Source organism: Erinaceus europaeus, chromosome 7, assembly GCF_950295315.1.
Source record: "Erinaceus europaeus chromosome 7, mEriEur2.1, whole genome shotgun sequence".
Lineage (NCBI taxonomy): Eukaryota > Metazoa > Chordata > Mammalia > Eulipotyphla > Erinaceidae > Erinaceus > Erinaceus europaeus.
The window spans coordinates 21722023-21742885 of NC_080168.1; the positions used below are offsets into that span (position 1 = coordinate 21722023).

The 20863-nt window shown below is 37.4% G+C and overlaps 1 protein-coding gene across 14 annotated transcripts in view; it reads left to right on the forward strand.

Moving 5' to 3' along the window:
* The window catches only part of IKZF2 (IKAROS family zinc finger 2), a 192698-nt gene that overhangs the window by 131702 nt on the left and 40133 nt on the right, over positions 1–20863 (forward strand). For all 14 annotated transcript variants that reach the window (XM_060193963.1, XM_060193958.1, XM_060193965.1 and 11 more), the window contains one exon: positions 2375–2542. In XM_060193963.1, the coding sequence (XP_060049946.1) occupies positions 2375–2542 (168 nt within the window). The remainder of the gene's footprint in view (positions 1–2374; positions 2543–20863) is intronic.

Here is a 20863-nt window from a genome sequence, read left to right on the forward strand (position 1 = left end):
CAAAGAATTAATCCAAAATCAAAACCAAATATTTGAAAAGAAAAATGCAATTTAATTTCCCATTTTTCTACTATCTAAGAAGTTGACTTCTTGCAGAAAATTTCTCCTTCCTTTTCATTATTAATTCCATTGTATTGATGAGGAGTAAAGAAAGAAAGAAAGAAAGAAAGAAAGAAAGAAAGAAAGAAAGAAATCTGATTTTAAAATGTGTACTGCTACTCTGTTGAGAAAAAGTCAAAGATTTAAGCATGTGTGTGTGTGTGTGTGTGTGTGTGTGTGTGTGTGTAAACTGTGCGATTTGTCAAATTAAATTTATCTTAAAACTTTACTTTTTGGGTGGGAGGCTTTTGGTTTTTTTTTTTTCTTTCTTTTTTTGCTTAAGTATTTCTCTTTCAAATTGTGTGTAATGTTGGACAATTTATCCATTTTACCCAATGAAAGAAAGAAGTTTAATCAAATACTACTTAAAGTAACTTTTTTCAACTAGCGTATCAGAACAGAACTCTATTTAAACTTAGCTTATAAAATTTTCAGGTTCAGGTGGGGGAGATAGCATCATGGCAATGCACAAACACTTTGATCCCTGAGGATCCAAAAGTCCCACATCAGTCTCTCCTGCTACCATTAACCATGTTGAGTGTTACTGTTAATAAATAAAATAAAATAATAGTTCCAGATTTCTTAAAAATAAATATAATATTCACTACAAAAACATACACTGGTTGTATATTTTGCATGTATCCACTAATTTTCAGAATTTGATTTATTTGAAATGTACCTGATTTACCAATTATTTACTTTCTTTAGGTTTTTTTTAGTAAAAATGTTGATTGAATTTGTAGTTTTAGCTGTTAGAAGTGACTATGATTTCTTATCTTTTGGTCTTTAGTAAAAAAAGTTCTTTGAATTATTTTAAAGGACAAAAATATTAAGGAGTTATTATTATTACTTATTTTTTTTATTTTACCAGAGCACTGCTCAGCTCTGACTTACGGTGGTGCTGGGGATTGAACCCTGGACCTTTGGTGCCTCAGGCATGAAAGGCTTTGTGCATAACCATTATGCTATCTCCCCGGCCCTTAAGAGGTTATTATTCACTACTATTATGAATATATTAGATAAACATATAAGACAAGAAACTACAGTATACATTTCAAATCAATTAAATTTATAATGCTCATATAACATAACTTCAAATACAGAATGATACAGAATAATAAAAATATTTCTGTTTTTAAAGATGATTACAGTTAATGTTATACTTTTCAACTGATAATCACTTTTAAGAACTGTATTTATTTAGTGAGGGAGATACAGACAGAAAGATACAGAGAGAGACTGGAGTACCACTCAGTTCTAATTTAAGGTTGTGCTGGGGATTGAACCTGGGGCCTCAGAGACTCAGCAGAAAGGACTTTTAATTAACCATTATGCTATCTTCCTAGCCCCAGATTTTTCAATTTCAAACACCAAATTTTAAGATTATACGTTTATTTTTGTCTGTTTTTAGAGATAATCAAAATAATAATATTTTTCTTAGGCTTAGTATCAGTTTGATAACATGTGCCAAATTTACTGTTCCTTAACCATAGCATTCCTGAGACTCAATGAATGGTAAGACAGAATATATACTTCTGGATTAAACACTGTACACCAATATCAGTAATAGAAGAAAAAATTCTTATAGAAAACAAGTATTTTCTGAAAAATGGATGAATAATTTTCTTTTAATTTTTTCACTATAATAAAATTTTATTATCTCCTGTTAGTGAGCAAGAGACTTGAAAAATATGAAATGTTCATGGAGGTCTTGTAACCTGGTTCATTATTTTAATCTATTTGATCCCTTGATAAAACTCAGAGTTAAGTTTCCTTCTAATTCAAAGTTTCTGTGATTTTTAAAAATCACAAGCCATTGAGAGTTTCAAGATAAAAATAATCTATAGTAAAATGATCATCCCAAGTACCTGTGTCTATAATTGAACTCTAGTACTTTAACTTCATTTTATTAATTTGTACGTTGAAATTATTGAATCAAATTAGTCTACTAGTGTGAAAAAATGAAACCATATTAAGGAAAGTTGTAAAGTCAAAATGTGATTAGTTGTTCAACCAATGGATAATGGAATGACCTCTATTCTTTTGAGTCAGTGGCAGAAATCCTGTAAATTTTATGTAAAAAAAAAAAAAAGCAATTGACCTTTTGCTTAAAACTGTAATGTTAGCAAAGTTAATCTAGGAAAATAAGGGTTTAGAAGACTTATGATAAAAGTGAACACCCCTTGTTGAGAGAACTGACTATGTAACAGTTTATGCTCATTGGACACTTGCAAATTACTTACTTGATATTTCCCACTTATTTTCTTTTCTACAGGTGAGCGTCCTTTCCACTGTAACCAGTGTGGCGCTTCTTTTACTCAGAAGGGCAACCTTCTGAGACACATAAAGTTACACTCCGGTGAGAAGCCGTTCAAATGTCCTTTCTGTAGCTATGCCTGTAGAAGAAGGGACGCCCTCACAGGACACCTCAGGACCCACTCAGGTAAGTATCACCAACTCTTTGAGAAGATAAAACAGAGAATTCAGAAGAGTTCTGTAAAATAATATAAAGTAGACTACAGTTTTGGCACACTGCAAAGAGTAAAGTAGATGAAATTTTATGTATATTTGAATACCTGATAAATTTTACAAAATGCATATGGTTCTTTAAACTTATCAACTTCTCTCATAGGAGCATTATTGACTGAAGAGTCTCTTGCCTTAAGCCATTGAAGTAATGAAGTGGCTCATAATTTTTTTAAAATTTCATAATTATAGATGCAGTACTTATGGTTAGCCCATGATAATTGAAAAATCTAGCCATACTATGATAATTATGTTGATCTTACCCTGAGAGAGATAAAGTTTTAAAGTTTGTGGCTGATAGCATAACTAGACTTGGACCTCAGTGTCAATTCAAAGACCCATATTTTTTTTTTTTATAAATTTCTTTTTAAAAAAAATTTATTTATTTATTCCCTTTTGTTGCCCTTGTTGTTTTTTTATTGTTGTAGTTATTATTGTTGTTGTCATTGTTGGATAGGACAGAGAGAAATGGAGAGAGGAGGGGAAGACAGAGAGGAGGAGAGAAAGATAGACACCTGCAGACCTGCTTCACCGCCTGTGAAGCGACTCCCCTGCAGGTGGGGATCCGGGGTTCGAACCGGGATCCTTATGCCGGTCCTTGTGCTTTGCGCCACCTGCGCTTAACCCGCTGCGCTACAGCCCGACTCCCCAAAGACCCATATTTTTAACTGGAAAATATTTTGCTCATTAGAAACTTGGTTTTCAGAGTATTTTTATTCCCTTTTAACTTTCTTCCTAATCTCTCAAGCTATGGCCATTGGAAGCTCATTGACAGTTTTTCCTGCTGCATATAGGACCTGTAATTAGTTGTATTTTTTAAAAACAGACTAGGCTATAATAGTAGAAGGGAAAGAATTATTAGGTATCCCAATGGGTCTCATTCAACTTTGAGCATGAGTTGCCATAACTAAGATGTTAAAGGTGAGAAATTAATGTAGAATACTCTCAAGCCAATTTTATATGTTCCTGTGCAAATGACATATTAAAATTTAATTTTAATATGAAGATGTGATGGAAGTAATATTTTCATCTTCACTGACAGATTGCATTGGATAGTGCTAGAGGTTGTGCAGTAATGCTCATATTATCTTTCTTTACATTTATCCTGTTAACACTAAGACTGTAATAGGAATGTGAAACATAAGAACTGTCAGACATTAACTCTTAAATTTGTGGCACTTACAGAAAAAGAGAAATTTCTGGAAATATTAAATCAAATTATTTTAAATATGTATATATATATTTTTTACTTTCCACTGTGACTCATTTATTTCTAGCAATGGTATTTCATATTTTATTTTGAAACATTTGCTATAAAAATCATGTCTCAGCATGGCATTGTTTCATGATAAGAAGAATTTCTTATTGAAAGTTATTTTCAAGATATGACATGTTTTCCTAAGCTGACCATATACTCCGTTTTTTTAAGATACTGAGTTAAAGAAAGATCATAGGTCATCATCATGTGTGTATATGTATTTACTTATGCATATATATCATCATCTTGATGCAGATTTTAGCTTTAAACAGCTATTTCATTATTTACAATGGTTATGTTCCATTTAATACCATGATGGAGTGCACACTTTTTCTTCACCTAGTGATTGGTATAGTGATCTTAATGGAGTTGATGTCTGGTGATACCTATGGAAGACATTTGGTATTTCAATTTTTGCTTCCTTGATTTTCCTTTTTTCTTCTTTAAACATATCTATTATTGTTGGTATCGTCTCAATAAGTCAAGATGCCTGGTTTTTCCGTTAGGTTGAGTTGGGTAGCTGCAATCACCTTCTATGTGCAAATCAGACATGGGCCATGAAGAGGCTACTAGTTGAAGATCAGTTAAGGGGAAGGACAGATGTCATCCCCAAAGTATGCCTCTCTATCCAGTTTGGCCAGGTCAGGCACTTAATATCATTTATGTGATTCTTTTTAGTTACAAGTTATTGTGTATAAAACAAAGCTGTTTCCATGAAACAATGTGTTTACAAATAAAAACATTACTACTTTGAGCTGTAAATAAAAAAGATCCTTGTGGTTACATGTGTGGGGGGGGAATGTTTATTGATTTGGTTGGTTGGTTGGTGTTTTTTCCTTGTTTGATTTCTTGTCTTCTGTATACTGCATAACCAAAGAAAGTTGAAAGAAGTAATGGGAGAGAGTCAGTGCAGTTGGAGAGGTATAAGGAGAAGAAGAAAGTGGTGTCCTTCAGCTACGGATGCTCTTAAAATAGATGGAAAATTTTAAGTCTGTGACTTTGTAATTGATCAGAAAACTCAAGTTTACCATTATAATTTCCTTCTTCAACTTGCTATTCTATCTTTTCCTTCCTCCTCCGTCTCCTCCTATTCTGCTTGTTCTTCCTACTCATCCTCTTCTTCTTCTACATTTTTTTTTGCCTCTAGAGTTATTGTTGGGGCTCAGTGCCTGCACTATGAATCCACTGCTCCTGGAGGTCATATTTCCTGTTTTGTTGCCTTTGTTGTTGTAATTGTTATTGTTGTTATTGCTGCCATTGTATTCCACCACCACCACCACCCCCCTTTGGATAGGACAGAGAGAAATCCAGAGAGGAGGGGAAGACAAGAGAAGAGGCGAGAAAAATAGGCACCTGCAGACCTACTTCACCACTTGTGAAGTGACTGCAGGGGGCTCAAAAAGGGATCCTTATTTCAGTCCTTGCACTTAGCTCCATGTGCACTTAACCCACTGCGCTACCACCCAGCCCCCCATATGTTTCTTACACCTGGATTAGACAAGGCTCATTGTCAAATGAATGACCTAAACTTCTATTCATATACATTCTGAGAACATGGTTGTTTGATATGTTGGTACAAAATCAAGTCGGTGGTGGTTATTTTTCCTTGAAATATTTAATAGCTAAGATTTGAGGAGTAGTTTTTTTTTTCAGATACCCCACTGATTCTGAAACTTAGTTGCCCATTTCCTTATTATATGAAAGTAATATCAAGCCATTTTCTGGAATAAAGAAAAATTAACAAACAATTACCTATCTCCCTGTTAGTTCACAAACTGGAGACATTTCAAATACCTAGAGAGTAGTGTCAGCCCTCAATATATTAGTACCAGGGCTCTTATTCCTGGTGGAAACAACTGTCTTTTGAGCATTGAGAATTCTAAAACCACCAGTCTCAAATTTTCAGAACAAATAATTACAATTTTTTCCTTTGAAAAACAATTTTGATCAACATTTATAAGAAACAGAAATTCATTAACTTCTTCCTCTTCTTTCTTTATCTCTTGTCTAATTTCTTTCCTGGATTTATAATCACTTTTGTAATTTTTTTCTTTTCTTTTTTTATTGATTTAATAATGATTGCCAAGACTATAAGATAAGAGGGGTATAATTCTACACAATTCCCACCACCAGAGTTCTGTATCCAATTCCCCTCCATTGGAAGCCTTCCTATTCTTTATCTCTCTGAGAGCATGGACCCAGAATCATTATGGGGTGTAGAAAGTGGAAGGTCTGGCTTCTGTAATTGCTTCCCTGCTGAACATGAACATTGGCATTTTGATCCATACACCCAGCCTGTTTCTTTTTCCCTAGTGGGTTAGGTCTGTGGGGAGTTGGGGCTCTAGGACCCACTGGTGAGGTCATCTGTCCAGGGAAGTCAGTTTGGCATCATGGTAGCATTTGCAACTTGATGACTGAAAAGAATTAAGATATAAAGCAGAACACATAGTTTATTAATCAGGAACCTAAAGATAAGAATGTAGCAGATGAGATTTGGAGTCTCCATTTTGGAAAAAAGCTTAGGAAGTCTATTTTAGGTATATTTTTAGGGGTCCATGACTTTACTAATTTTTGCCTGAGCCTGACAGCTAACATGCAGGTGGGCTAAAGGTGTCGCCTGGGTGTCAGAGTTGGAAAAAGTTGAATCAGGGCAGAGAGTAGCTCTCAAACATGGAAAAAGTATATAAATACCATCAACTGTAAACCCCATCGATCTGATCCAGGGCCCATATTAAGTACAGGAGCCTGTGTAACTGCTGCATCCCTATAGGTCTGAGCTCACTTTCCATGGTCACAGCTAGGAGCAGTCTAGGCTGCACTCATTTCAGGACTCTTCTTCCTGGAGTGGCAGGGTATGTTGACCCAGCCTCCCTTCACAAAGTGGGGCAGTCCCTACCATTGTTGTACATTGAAGGCAAGGTCCTGTAGAGGCCTACAAGAGGATCAACTATGTTGTTCCTGATGGAGTTGACCAGTGATGTTGGAGAGTGGGATCATGTCTGTATGGGAATCCCAGGACTCCCTGACCAGGATCCCAGATGATGGGGTGGCCTGGTAGTGACCAAAAGAGATCCTGGAGCTCAGCTTCCCCAGAGACACACCATACTAGGAAAAGAGAGAGGCAGACTGGGAGTATGGACCGACAAGTCAACGCCCATGTTCAGCGGGGAAGCAATTACAGAAGCCAGACCTTCCACCTTCTGCAACCCACAATGACCCTGGGTCCATGCTCCCAGAGGGATAGAGAATGGGAAAGCTATCAGGGGAGGGGGTGGGATATGGAGATTGGGTGGTGGGAATTGTGTGGAGTTGTACCCCTCCTACCCTATGGTTTGGTTAACTAATCCTTTCTTAAATAAAAAAAAAAATAAAAAAAAAAGAGATACCATTGAAGTACACAGTTCTCGTGCCCTTATCCAGCTTTTGTAGTCCTTACTTTGTCTGACAAGGTTAGCCTTAGAGTGACTGAGGAAAGTGAAATGGGAAGTAGGTGAGGAAGGTATCTAGGTCTAAATAGAAACTATTTGATTAAGTTTTTTTTTTTTTTTTTGCCACCAGGATTATTGTTAGGACTTGGTGCCTACACTGCAAATCCACTGCTCCTGGAGGCTATTTTTTCCCTTTTGTTGCATTTGTTGTTTATCGTTGTTATTGTTGTTGCTGTCGTTGTTGGATAGGACAGAGAGAAATGGAGAGAGGAGGGGAAGACAGAGAGGGGGAGAGAAAGATAGACACCTGCAGACCTGCTTTACCACCTGTGAAGCAGTCCCCTTGCAGGTGGGGAGCTGGGTGCTCGAACCCAGATCCTTATGCCAGTCCTTGGGCTTTGCGCCACGTGCGCTTAACCTGCTGCGCTACAGCCCAGGCCCCTTGATTAAGTTTTTTTTTAATTTTTATTTATTTATTTAATTTTTATTTATTTATTTATTTATTTTCCCTTTTGTTGCCCTTGTTGTTTTTCATTGTTGTTGTAGTTATTGTTGTTAGATAGGACAGAGAGAAATGGAGGGGGAGGGAGACAGAGGGGGGAGAGAAAAAAAAGACACCTGCAGACCTGTTTCACTGCCTGTGAAGCGACTCCCCTGTCAGGTGGGGAGCCGGGGGCTTGAACTGGGATCCTTACGCAGGTCTTTATGCTTTGCGCCATGTGTGCTTAACCTGCTGTGCTACCGCCCAATTCCCCTGATTAAGTATTTTATGGTGTATTTTTTAGGTCTTTCTACTTGCTTGCTGTACTTATTGAGTCACTGCAAACAATTGTGCACTTTTACTTTAAAATACATATTTTCCCCTAACTTGTGGATACATGTGCACATGTGCTGTATCTCATAGGCCCTGGTCTATATCTAGGTTTTGTGGCTTTGTTTGGAAGTGTACCGCCCAAGATGGAATTAAGGAACCCTGTTAGCTAGGAAAAGTCTCACCAGAGTACTGGAACTGAAGGGTTGACATTCCATGGCTGGTGTGTCTGGACACAATCCAAAGTGAAACACATCGAAGTAGTACTGGTTGCAGTGATTTGGTTGAGATCAGCAGATGCAGTATGAATTGGTATGGATCAAGAGAAGCATGAAGGAAAACGAGCCACACCCCAGAGGTTCCAGGACTGGGAGAAATAAGGGATTTATAGAGAATGGGGAAGATTCCTCCTCTTTAAGAGTTTAAAAAGACACTAGAAGGGGGTCAGGAGGTGGCACAGCAGGTTAAATGCACATAGTGCAAAGCATTAAGGACCAGTATAAGGATCCTGGTTCCAGCCCCAGATCCCCATCTGCAGGGGGGTTATTTCACAAGTGGGCAAGCAGGTCTACAGGTGTCTATCTTTCTCTCTGCCCCTCTCTGTCCTCCCTTCCTCTCTCGATTTCTCTCTGTCCTATCCAACAACAATGACAGCAATCACAACAATAATAATAACAACAACAACGATAAACAACAAGGGCAACAAAAGGGAAAAATAACCTCCAGGAGCAGTGGCACCGCACCCCAGCAATAACCCTGAAGGCAAAAAATAAAAAAAGGCACTAAATAGTTATTATAACCAAGTTATTTGGGAATTTGGCTTACTTTGAGAATCCCACTGTTAGGAATTGCTATGTCATACAAGACCTCACCATGGTTTATATAGTTCTGAATAAATATATATTCCTTCAATCTAAGCATTTAAGGTTTCAAATTGGTAGCCTGATTGAATTTTAACCGTGGGATTAAAATGTTAATGCATTTTTAATAATGACTTTTTCTTTGATAGCTTAAATCACCTATAATCTTAGACCAGGAAGACCAGAAGCAACAGGTCTTATCAGTATTTAAGATACAGCTATTTGGAAATAGCAGTAGTTACAATTTTAAAGGGTGTTTGATGTATTTGTGGCCACTCTTACCAGCTTCTTTACTCTCAGACTCATGCATTCTGACTATGGAGCAGGTGGCTTTAGACATGTATCATATATTGCAGAGCATTCCCAGACTTTCTCAGCTGGTAACTGTACATGACTTCTTCACTGGTAAGCATTTTACCACTTCATTTAGCTAGCTAGTCCATATGATGGGGCATGGACTATGAATAGTGAAATGTGTGGGTTTGAGCCCACTTGTTTACTTGCTGTAAAATGAATTTCTTGGTAAAATGACTATGTAAGTAATGTAATGGAAATTAGAAAATGTCTTTAAATCTTTGCATATAGGAGGTTGCAAAAGTGTTGACGAAGGGGGGTTAAATCTAGGTGTTGAATGCTTATTGATTCCTTTAAGGATAAACTTTTGCCCCTTTCATTTTGGAAGATGAATGATGCAATCCATTTATCACTTCCTAGCTGGCTAATCTCCCTGGTCACTATATCAAATTCTCAGCACTGGAAGTTGTGAATAACGCAGTGGTGGTAGGTAATTCAGCCGTAGATTGGGGAAGTTTATATTGTTGAATCTGTAGTTTCATGCCCCACTTTCAGTTTGTACAAGGGCCCCTTGAGCAAGCATCAGGATAATAAGGTAAAAGAATCCAGGGGAGTCGGGCTGTAGCGCAGTGGGTTAAGCGCAGGTGGCGCAAAGCACAAGGACCGGCATAAGGATCCCGGTTCAAACCCCGGCTCCCCACCTGCAGGGGAGTGGCTTCACAAGCGGTGAAGTAGGTCTGCAGGTGTCTAGCTTTCTCTCCTCCTCTCTGTCTTCCCCTCCTCTCTCCATTTCTCTCTGTCCTATCCAACAACGACAACAACAATAATAACTACAACAATAAAACAACAAGGGCAACAAAAGGGAATAAATAAATAAAATAAATATAAAAAAAAGAAAAAAAAAGAATCCAGCATTAGGGGGGTGAGAGGGGGAGTAGGCAATGGCACACCGAGTTAAATGTACATAGTACTATGCATAAGTTCAAGCTCCAGACTCCCCACCTTCAGGGAGCTCACTCCACAAGTGGTGATGCAGGACTGTAGGTATCTATCTCTCTTTCTTCCCCCCTCTTTATCTTCCCCTCCCTTGTCAATTTCTTTCTGTTTTATCCAACAAAACTGAAAACAAAATGGCCGCTAGAAGCAGTGGATTCTTAGTCCAGTCACCGAACCCCAGCAATAACCCTGGTGGCAAAAACAAAACAAAACAAAAAAAAATAAAACCAGCATTCATAAAAATATATGACTATTTTGGGTCACCCCTCAGATAAACTTGTGTAGTATCCGAAGAACCTTTCTCACAGTTAGTGTCATTTAGAAGGTGTTCACAGAGGATATCATATTGCTGTACTACATCCACTTCCCTCCAAGAACAACATCCACTTTACATTCCCCCAGACCTTCTGGCACAGATATTCCAGTCGTGATCGTCCAAATGCTTGACTGGAAGGTCACATAATATGTCATTGCATCAGCTGTTTTTCCTTCCATACAAAGTGTACAACCTGAAACTCTGTCTGCAGGAGTATATTATTTTACTACTGTATCTCAGGGCGTGTGGCCCTTCTTGGACTTGTACACAGTAGTACCAAATGCCAGGGCATTCATTTAAGAGCTAAATGCGTACAGCTGTACCTCCATTAATTAATCATTGAAAAGTCATAAATGTACCAATAGGTTGAAGGAAAGATTGTGGAGTAGTAGCAGCAGGTAACAGGAACACCTGAGCTGTTTACCCATGAAGTCTTTCAAGTCTGCATTATTCCATTTTCATTTAACAGTGAGATATTCCTGTGAAAAAAATCTTAATTTTCTAATATTTATTTATTTATTTATTTTTGTTGAATTGTTTTTATTGTTGTAGTTACTGTTACTGATGTTGTTGTTGATTAGGACAGAGAGAAGTGGAGAGAGGAAGGGAAGACAGAGAGGGGGAGAGAAAGACAGACACCTGCAGACCTGCTTCACCGCTTATGAAGCGACTTCCCTGCAGGTGGGGAGTCAGGGGCTCAAACTCAGATCCTTACGCTGTTCCTTGCACTTTGCGCCATGTGCACTTAACCTGCTGCGCTGCCGCCGGCTCCCGAAAATCTTAATTTTATGATATGTTGAATAAAATAACACCTAGCCTAGTCTGTGTTACTTAAGTACGTAATCATTTGAGTTACTCATTCTTGCCTAGAGTTTTATAGCAAGCTATGCACTGTTTTTCAAAAGAAGATAGTTACTGGTAGATTACACCTGTATTTCAGAACCAGCACAGGAGTCTGTGTTCTACAACTTCCCCGGACAGAGAGATGTCCCATAGAATTTCTGTCTAGTACAAAAATTTCTGAAGGACTGGGATGGTGGCAAACCTGTAATAACATACATATTACTATGTGCAAGGACTCAGGTTTAATACCCTTCCCCACATGCCAGTCCTTGCCTATGGCGGGGGCCAGGGGGTGGAGTTCCACAGATGGTAAAGCAATTTGCACGTGTCTCTTTCCATCTCTATACCCCCCCACCCTCTAAATTTGTCTCAATTAAAAAAAAAAAAAAGGCGGGGGAGACAGCATAATGGTTATGCAAACAGACTCTCATGCCTGAGGCTCCTAAAATCCCAGGTTCATTCCCTCGCACCACCATAAACCTGAGCTGAGCAGTGCTCTGGTGTTTCTCTTTCTGTGGGTCTCTCTCTCTGCATCTCTCTCAAAATAAATAAATACATAAAATTTTAAAAAAAGGAAAAGGAAAAAAAATGACCACCAGAAGCAGCAAATTCCTCATGCAGTCACTGAGCTCCAGTGATAATCCAGGAGAAAATTTTGAAAAGAAACACTTGGAACATAACGTTCAGTCAGTGCTGATAATCTCTGACCTCTACATGGAGAATCTCATTTACTTTCTAGTTTGTATCTAACTGAGACATTGGATGTTCACTAATTCTTATTTAACAAGTCTAGTCAGTAATGCCATGAATGTAATATTGCAGGCTGATATTTTGTGAAATGTCAAGATGAACAAGATTTCTTTTGACTACATTATAACAAAGGAGGAGAGATGACCTACCCTTAAGGGAAGATTGTGCAAGTATACTGTCCTTATAACAAGAAAGCAAATTGCTTTAGATTATCTTTGTTGATAAAATATTATAAAAACAAATCATGTCAGTGGTTCAGTAGAGCACATAGCTTGCATACATGAGACCCTGAATTTGTTTCCTGACACCTTGGGTGAAGGAGATGTGCTCTGGTCTTCTTTTTCCCTCTCTTGGATCTAATGCAAGCTGTGTGTACACACACACACACACACACACAAACACACACACACACACACACACACACACATCTTCTTTTTCCCTCTCGGATACAGTGCTCTTCTAATGCAAGCTGTGTACACACACACACACACACACACACACACACACTTACTTATTCTTAGTTCTTTATTATTATCTTCTCTCTGTGGTTCAGTTAGCCAGTGTAAAGATTATTCCTATTAGTAATAGTGTGTATATTCCCACTCAATACCGTAAGGAGGACTTAGGTGAGTCTCCTTATATATTGACCTCTGTAAGTCCTAGTTTTAATGGACTATGGTGGCTCTTTTGTGTTCTGGGAATTGATGTCAATTTAGAGCTAATCTAGTAGATCTAGTAACCTCAAGAGAGACTTGATGTGTTTGTTCCTTTTGCGAACACATAGTTAAACAGCCACAGGAGATTCTGGAACAGTTTTGAGGAAGATTCATACTACATACCCATGACACTTCTGAAAGAGATTCATTCTCCATCTAAAATTACATGAATCTGGGTTTGTGAATCAGCTTAAATATAGATGATGAATAAAATGCCCAAATCCTCATCATAAGAAGCTGGGGCTTTTTAGCTCACAAGACTTAGACGTTTTAAAATTTATTTTGTCCCACTACTCTGGGACAACTTTTTTTGTTTTTTTTAACCAGATAGAGACAGAGAAAGGGAAGGAAAGATACCATCAAACGGAAACTTCCCCCAGAGTGATGTGGGCTGGGCTCAAACCTGCCATGATGAATCTTATGCATGTCAAGGCAGGGTAGTACCCTCTTAGCTGAGCTATCATGTCTATTTTATTTAGATATTTTTTTTCTTTCTACATAAGTCAGTTAGCATCTTGGCTATCTTAGCATTTGTTTCATTCTTGGAAAACTCATAATTGATTATTAGCTGCCATACAGACTTGTGGCTGAAAATAATCCATTACTCTGTCCCTATGATTATTACCTAAGATAATTGCACCTTCTTGACATTACTTTCTGCAATACCCTCTTTCATTCTAAGATCACATATGCACTGAAATCAGGAGCTCGAATCAGTCTGAAACATTTACCACTGTTCTCTCCAACCTAAAGTGAATATTTGCCATTGAACTTTTCAAACATGTTCTTTCCTCACCAGTGTATGTGTCTGGTGAAGATATGACCCCACAGTTCCTCCAAGGGGTAGAGGCATGGGATGATTGAATAGGATCTTCATAATAGTACATTTCCAAAGTTTTTCCTTACTTGAGCTTTTGGACACATACTTTGTTATCACAAGAAAATTCTGGTATTTCGGGGCTGTTCCCCCCCCCCCCCTCCAAGGTTATTGCTGGGCCTCAGTGCTTGCACTACAAATCCACTGCTCCTTGTGACAATGTTTTTGCATTTTATTGGATAGGACAGAGAGATATTGAGAGGGGAAAGGGAGATAGGGAGGGATAGAGAAAGATAGACACCTGTGGACCAGTGGCAGGAACCTGGGTATTTGCATAGGTTCTTGCACTTAGTACTCTCTATGCTCGACTGGGTGCACCACCACCTGGTTCACTCAGGCTTTTATTATATAAGTCATTATTGAATCAAAGATTTAAGAAACTTGTCACTTCCCATCTATTTGAGGCAATAAGTTAAATCTTGTATCCCATGTGCATCGATTGACATACATTGATAAAATTGACAGAATCTAGTCTTTTAGTTCATATTCTTGCTGTAAAGCACCTAGAATAAATCTGTTGCCTTACAGAAGAATGGTCAGAAGTACTAACAGTAATGGAAACACTCTGGAACAAAAAATGTCAATGAGTAAATATTCAATGAGTAAATGAGTGTAATGGTCACTAGAATTCGCAAAAACAGAAGAGGGCCTTGAACACTGATATTCAGCAGAGGAATGTGAGCCCTCTATCATTTGGCTCACAGATTAAACACCTTGACTTCACTTTTCCTCCCTTAGGACCATGCTGGTGCCTTACATTAATTGAAGCTAACCAGAAGGCAAGGGGTAATTACTCCCATGAAGTGTTTGCAAGAATGAATAGAGCAAAGGAAGGTGAGAATAGTTTTATAGGTCAAGTTGAGAAAATGCCAGTTAGGATAAAATGTCAGAACTTGTAGCCAAGGTAGTGGTATAGCGGGTAGAGCATGTGCTTAGCATTCATGGGGCTTGACTTCAGCTCCTCCTCTGACTGAACAATACAATCGTTTTCTCTCTCATGCTCTCACATATAGTAAATAAATGCATTTCACATATAAGTCAATCAATAAAATTTCAAAACTAGTGCTTAAAATCACTACTATGGCATATTAAGTGTAATGTAATTATTTTTATTTTTATTCATTTGTTTATGCTTATTTATTATTGGGTAGAGATACAAAGAAATTGAGAGGGGACGGGGAGCTAGAGAGCGAGAGGAGCAGAGAGACACCTTCTACAGGTGGGGACCAGGGGCTTGAATGTGGTTCTTTGTGCACTGTATTGTGTGCACTTAACCAGATGTGCTACCACCTGGCCCCTGTAATATAATTTAAATTGTTTTAAAAATACATTTATTTTTTTAAAAATTTTGATGCCAGGGAATGAACCCAGGGAGGGGATGGGATATGGAGGACTGGTGTGGGAATTGTGCGAAGTTGTACCCCTCTTATCCTATGGTTTTGTCAATGTTTCCTTTTTAAAAATTAAAAATTAAAAAAACATATTTAAAAAAAAATTTGATGCCTGGTAATGAACCCAGGGCCTCCCATGTGCATGGTACTTTCCCTAAATAAGTAAGTCTTCCAGACTCTAGTTTTATTCTGTGCATTTAGAAATGGGAGGGGAAGGCAACAAGGGCAACAAGGAGACATCAGAACTCCAATCCACTATTCTTGGAGTGCCTTTGGTGCTATTCACAATGTTCTCATGTGATCAGATCAAACCCGGATGATCTTCACACTCAGTATTACTTCTCTGTTGCTTACTGCTAATATAAATTTAGATATGCCCTTGATGTAAGCAGTTTCTGATTTTGCCTATCTTATCCCTCTGATCACTTAAAATATATTTTGTTTTGAAGTAGATACCTTTAGGAAAAAACTCCCTTGGTTTTCTTTTATTTCCTTTTAAAAAAAATATTTACTGGATAGAGATAGCCAGAAATTAAGAGGAAAGGGGAGATAGAGAGGGAGAGAGACAGAGACACCTGCAGCCCTGCTTTACCACTCCTGAAGTTTTTCCCCTGTAGGTGGGTACTCGGGGTTTGAACCCGAATTCTTGTACATTGTAACATGTGCGCTCAGTCAGTTGTGCCACCATTAAGCTCTCAAAATCCCTTAGTTTTATTGAACTACCAGTAGAAATATAAAGACATTTATAAATTTTTCCTCTGTCATCTTTTATTAATTAGTACCTGGGTAATGTTTTCATGTTGAAATAGAAAATGGCTGAAGTGTATTAAATCCTGGCTTTAACTGCATATTTTAAATTATAATTACTCTGATCACAGTTACACATTTTGAAAGGATGCCTAACTTTGCAAATAATAAATGCCCCTTCAAATAGCTTAGTAATGCTTACAAGTATTTTTCCATGAAAAAGTTTGTATTCTAATAATAATTTTTGAACAGTATATATTTTGGCTAAGGGGGATTATGTCTGTATGGAGCGAGGACCTTGCACATATAGTTTTACTGTACCAGTGCTGTGTTCCCTCTCTTTCTCTCCCTCTCCCCATCCACCTCATCAACAAACCTGCCTCCTACATGTGTCATTTCAGTTCCCAACTGGCTTTTTCATCCATCCATCCATCCATCCATCCATCCATCCATCCATCCATCCATCCATCCATTCGTACATACATAGGGAGATACACCACAGTAAAAAAGCTGCTTCTAGTGTCAGTCTTTCCATGTGATGCTGGGACTTGAACCTGGGCCATAAGCAGGGCAAGGCTCATACCTTACCCAGTGAGCTATCTTTTCAGCACAGTAAATAATTATTTAAATATCAGTCACACTTTTAAATTTGGTTTAAACATTGTACTAAAAATATTTTGTCAATATTAGGAACTAATAAGCACACATTATTTCTGAGTTACTTTTATAGATAAAATAATGCTCTTGGAATTATAAGGTTTCAAAATTAAAGACAGCCCTTTTATAAATGTCTAAAATTATACAATGAGGAGGTGTTGTTAATTGTCTTAACAAATGGATATTTATATGGTACATCTGGTCCAATGCCTTTTTTAGGACAAAATAGTTTTAAATACAAAATTCAAATAATTCAAAATTCTTATGTTGAAACCTGTCAAATAATGAATAAACTGCAAATATTGTTGTAAAATTTTTTCCTAAGATATTTAGAAAGGAAATAGATATTCTTTCAGAGTGATTCAGTCTTACTCTCTTAAGAGAATATTTTGACACTGGAAGGTCAATTCTTTGACTCTTAGGGTACAAAATAAATATAAATCACATAAGTTAATATTATACAGATTTTGTTTGTATAAAGTATTATGTACATTCTGTTTTCATTGAAAGCTCAGATATTGCTTAGAAATTTTTAGTGAGAGTCGGGCAGTAGCACAGCAGGTTAAGTACACGTGGCGCAAAGCACAAGGACCGGCCTAAGGATGCTGGTTCGAGCCCCTGGCTCCCTACCCGTAGGAGTCACTTCACAGGTGGTGAAGCAGGTCTGCAAGTGTCTGTCTTTCTCTCTCCCTCTCTGTCTTCCCCTCTTCTCTCTATTTCTCTCTGTCCTATCCAACAATGACGACATCAATAACAATAATAACTACAACAATAAAAAAACAACAAAGGCAACAAAAGGGAATAAATAAATGTTTAAAAAATAAAAATAAATTAAAAAAAGAAATTTTTAGCATGTCTTATAGAAAGCACTAATTATTTTCTAGGCAGGTACTTTTTCTAATAGCAGTGAGAAAGTCCACTCAAGTTTATATATATATCGACTCCAACATAGATACTGTTTAAATAGACTTTATCTATGGTAAACATTAAAATATATCTTATAAACTGTTCCAAAATTATCAAGAAACATGTTTCATAATCAATGGGAGTGTTTTACATAGTGTATTCCTCTACAGAGTGTTGAGAAGTCTTTGAGATTTATTTATTACTAATACCAGTATTTTAATGTATAAATTGGGTAAAAACAAACCAACCCTATCATTCTTAAATCTCAATTTGCTCCAATTCTAATTGTGGTTATATATTAAACACTTTTGATAATTATTTTTCTACTTTCTCATTCATCAAATACACCAATAACTGTTATTACCCAGTTGGTCTGTGATATTTCCATGTCTTTGAAATAGCATTTATAAATTAGACAGTTTAGAAAATTATTGATTTACTGAAACATTATTTTAACTGAGATTTAGAATTTTTTTTCATTATAATTCATCAAGAGGAAGAGAAACTACAAAATTTATTTATCATTGCTTACTGTGAAATTCAGTACCACCATGACACCATCTCTTTAGATTACTGACTGATCAGAAATTAAAAACTAAGATGTGTTTTTTAAAATATTTATTTATTCCCTTTTGTTGCCCTTGTTGTTTTATTATTGTAGTTATTATTGTTGTCATCGTTGTTGGATAGGACAGAGAGAAATGGAGAGAGGAGGAGAAGACAGAGAGGGAGAGAGAAAGACAGACACCTGCAGACCTGCTTCACCGTCTGTGAAGCTACTCCTATGCAGGTGGGGAGTGGGGGACTCGAACCGGGATCCTTACGCAGGTCCTTGCGCTTTGCACCATGTGCGCTTAACCTGCTGAGCTACTGCCCAACTCCCAGATGTGTTCTAAAGTATATGTATGTGTCTGGTATTAGTTGCTTTTCTAATAAATCCTATTTCCATGTAACTTTATTCAGATTTTCACTCTCTCTTCAGCTCTTTTCAACTTTTACATAAATTTCTCTCCCAATTCTCAACATTTACTTCAGTAGTATACTTTATTTTGTTGTGACTTTCCAAAAAAGGTACATAAGAAGTTCCTTTATTTTCTACAACATACAAAATGATTCTTATAAAAAAGGATAACTGTGGATTATAGACCTTTTGATATTAATAGCACTACTTTGTGCAATTAGTCAGAGTTTCTGCTCCCCATCTGCAGGAGAGAAGCTTCATGAATGGTAAAGCAGGTGTGTGTGTGTCTTTCTCCCTCCTATCTGCCTGCCCCTCTTCTTTCAAGTATAATGGAAAGGAAAGGGAAAAATCTCTGGAAGTGATGTGAACAGCACTGAACCCCAGTAATAATCCAGGTGGCAATAAAAAATAAAAATAAATTGATTAATTAAAATTAGATCATAGACTTATATAATGACAGACAGCTATAAAGACAGAAACAGAATCTATCAATTGTATAGTTCATTCATAATAGTATCAATGCATTAAGTGTAGTAAAATTTGTCCTGAAGGCTTCCCATGAGAAGGAAGTGTTTTCACCTGACTGCAGACCTGGCATCTAGCCCACTTTCTGGGTGATCTTCCAGGTGTGAGCTTTCCCCACCCACCACCCCTCCTTTCTTTCCTGGAGGTGGTAGATAGATGTGGATTACACTGATAATTACATATGCACTGTCAGTTGCACACATGATTTGCATAACTGTGCTGTGCTGATTTCACCCATAAAGTCCCAATTCTGATGCCCCTGGTGCCTCTTTGTTAATCTTTCAATGAACGCTGGCTTTTTGCCCATAAGTTTAATATCCCACCCACTGAAATTTGACCAGGAGACAAAAAGCCTCTATAGTGGGTCTGTCATATGATTGCCAACTTGTTGAGCACATCTTTCCTCCTCACTCCATTCTAGAAAAAAAAACAACAACATTACATTCTCTTTATGTTCTGTATAAAATAAATGGAAATTTGTTTATAACATGTACAGTCTCATATTTCATAAATAGCAGTGGTCATGCTTATTTACATTTCAGGCAGTTATTTTTAGAGGGAATTTTTAATGAGAAGTCTTTCTTTTATAGCACATAACTCATCTGATGTAGCTCTTCACTTTGGTGCTGACATATTTCAGATCAGTTTACTGTTTGAACTTTCCTTCATGCCTTTCCCTTTTCTCAGGAGTTCTAAGGAAATGGGTAAGATTCATGGCACTCTTTGTCATTCTTTTCAGTTCTCTATAAGCCCTATTCTCATTCCCAGGTTTACTGGGTTTACTGGCACAGTTTTTCACTCTACGTGGATGTTGGCGAGAACTGCCTGAACTTTAGGCCATTTCACCTTTTCCTTCTGTGTCTCAGAGTCTGCAGAGTTGGCATGTTTAAACTTCATGGCAGAAGCTGAAGGACGGCAAGCCAACTTCATTACTCACTCCGTGTCCAAAAGGGCACATCACACTGTTTTGTTTTGTTTTTTCGAGTGTTTTTTAAGATGACCTCCACCCTTTCCTTTTATTTTTCATATTTGATCCGTGTATGTAAGTCAAAGAAACCTGTTCATCCACAACTTGTACTATCTTGCCAAATCTTAAAAAGAAAACTCCCAAATCATTGGAAATCATAGAAATAAGGTAACTAAGAGCCAATATATTTCATTATAAACATATAAAATATATTTATAATTAATACAGTTTTATTAACATCATAATCATCCATCACAGGGGTATCCCCTGCATTGTATAGAAATATAATGACAAGCACATATGTAAATGAAATATACTAAAATGAGACACTCAAAAGAAATCTTACTATATTCTTTTTTTTAAGTTTAAAAAAAATTTTTTTTAATGAAAAACTGCACAAGAATGAAATTTATAACTGCCCCCAAAGGATTCTCCTATTCTACCCCTAGCTATGGCCTAGATTTCATTTCATCTGCTTCTCTGGGAACCCAGTCAAGCCTTAGGCCACACCAAACCATACCAAGCTCAGCAGTGATCACAGGCCTTTAATCTCTAAATGCCTGTCATACTCCACCACTGCCTTTTTTAAGTTTTTTTTTTTTTTTAATTTTTCACCTTTTTGTTACCCTTGTTGTTTTATTGTTGTTGTAGTGATTATTGTTGTTGTTATTGTTGTTGTCATTGTTGGATAAGACAGAGAGAAATGGAGAGAGGAGGGGAAGATAGAGAGGGGGAGAGAAAGATAGACACCTGCTTTAGAAGTGACCCCCTGCAGGTGGTGAGCTGGGGACTGGAGCCGGGATCCTTACTCTGGTCCTTGGGCTTTGGGCCACGTGTGCTTAAACCGCTGTGCTACTACCCAACCCCAGAAATCTTACTATATTCTATTTTCACCTATATCCTTTCCATTGCATTGATTAAATTGAGCACTCTTA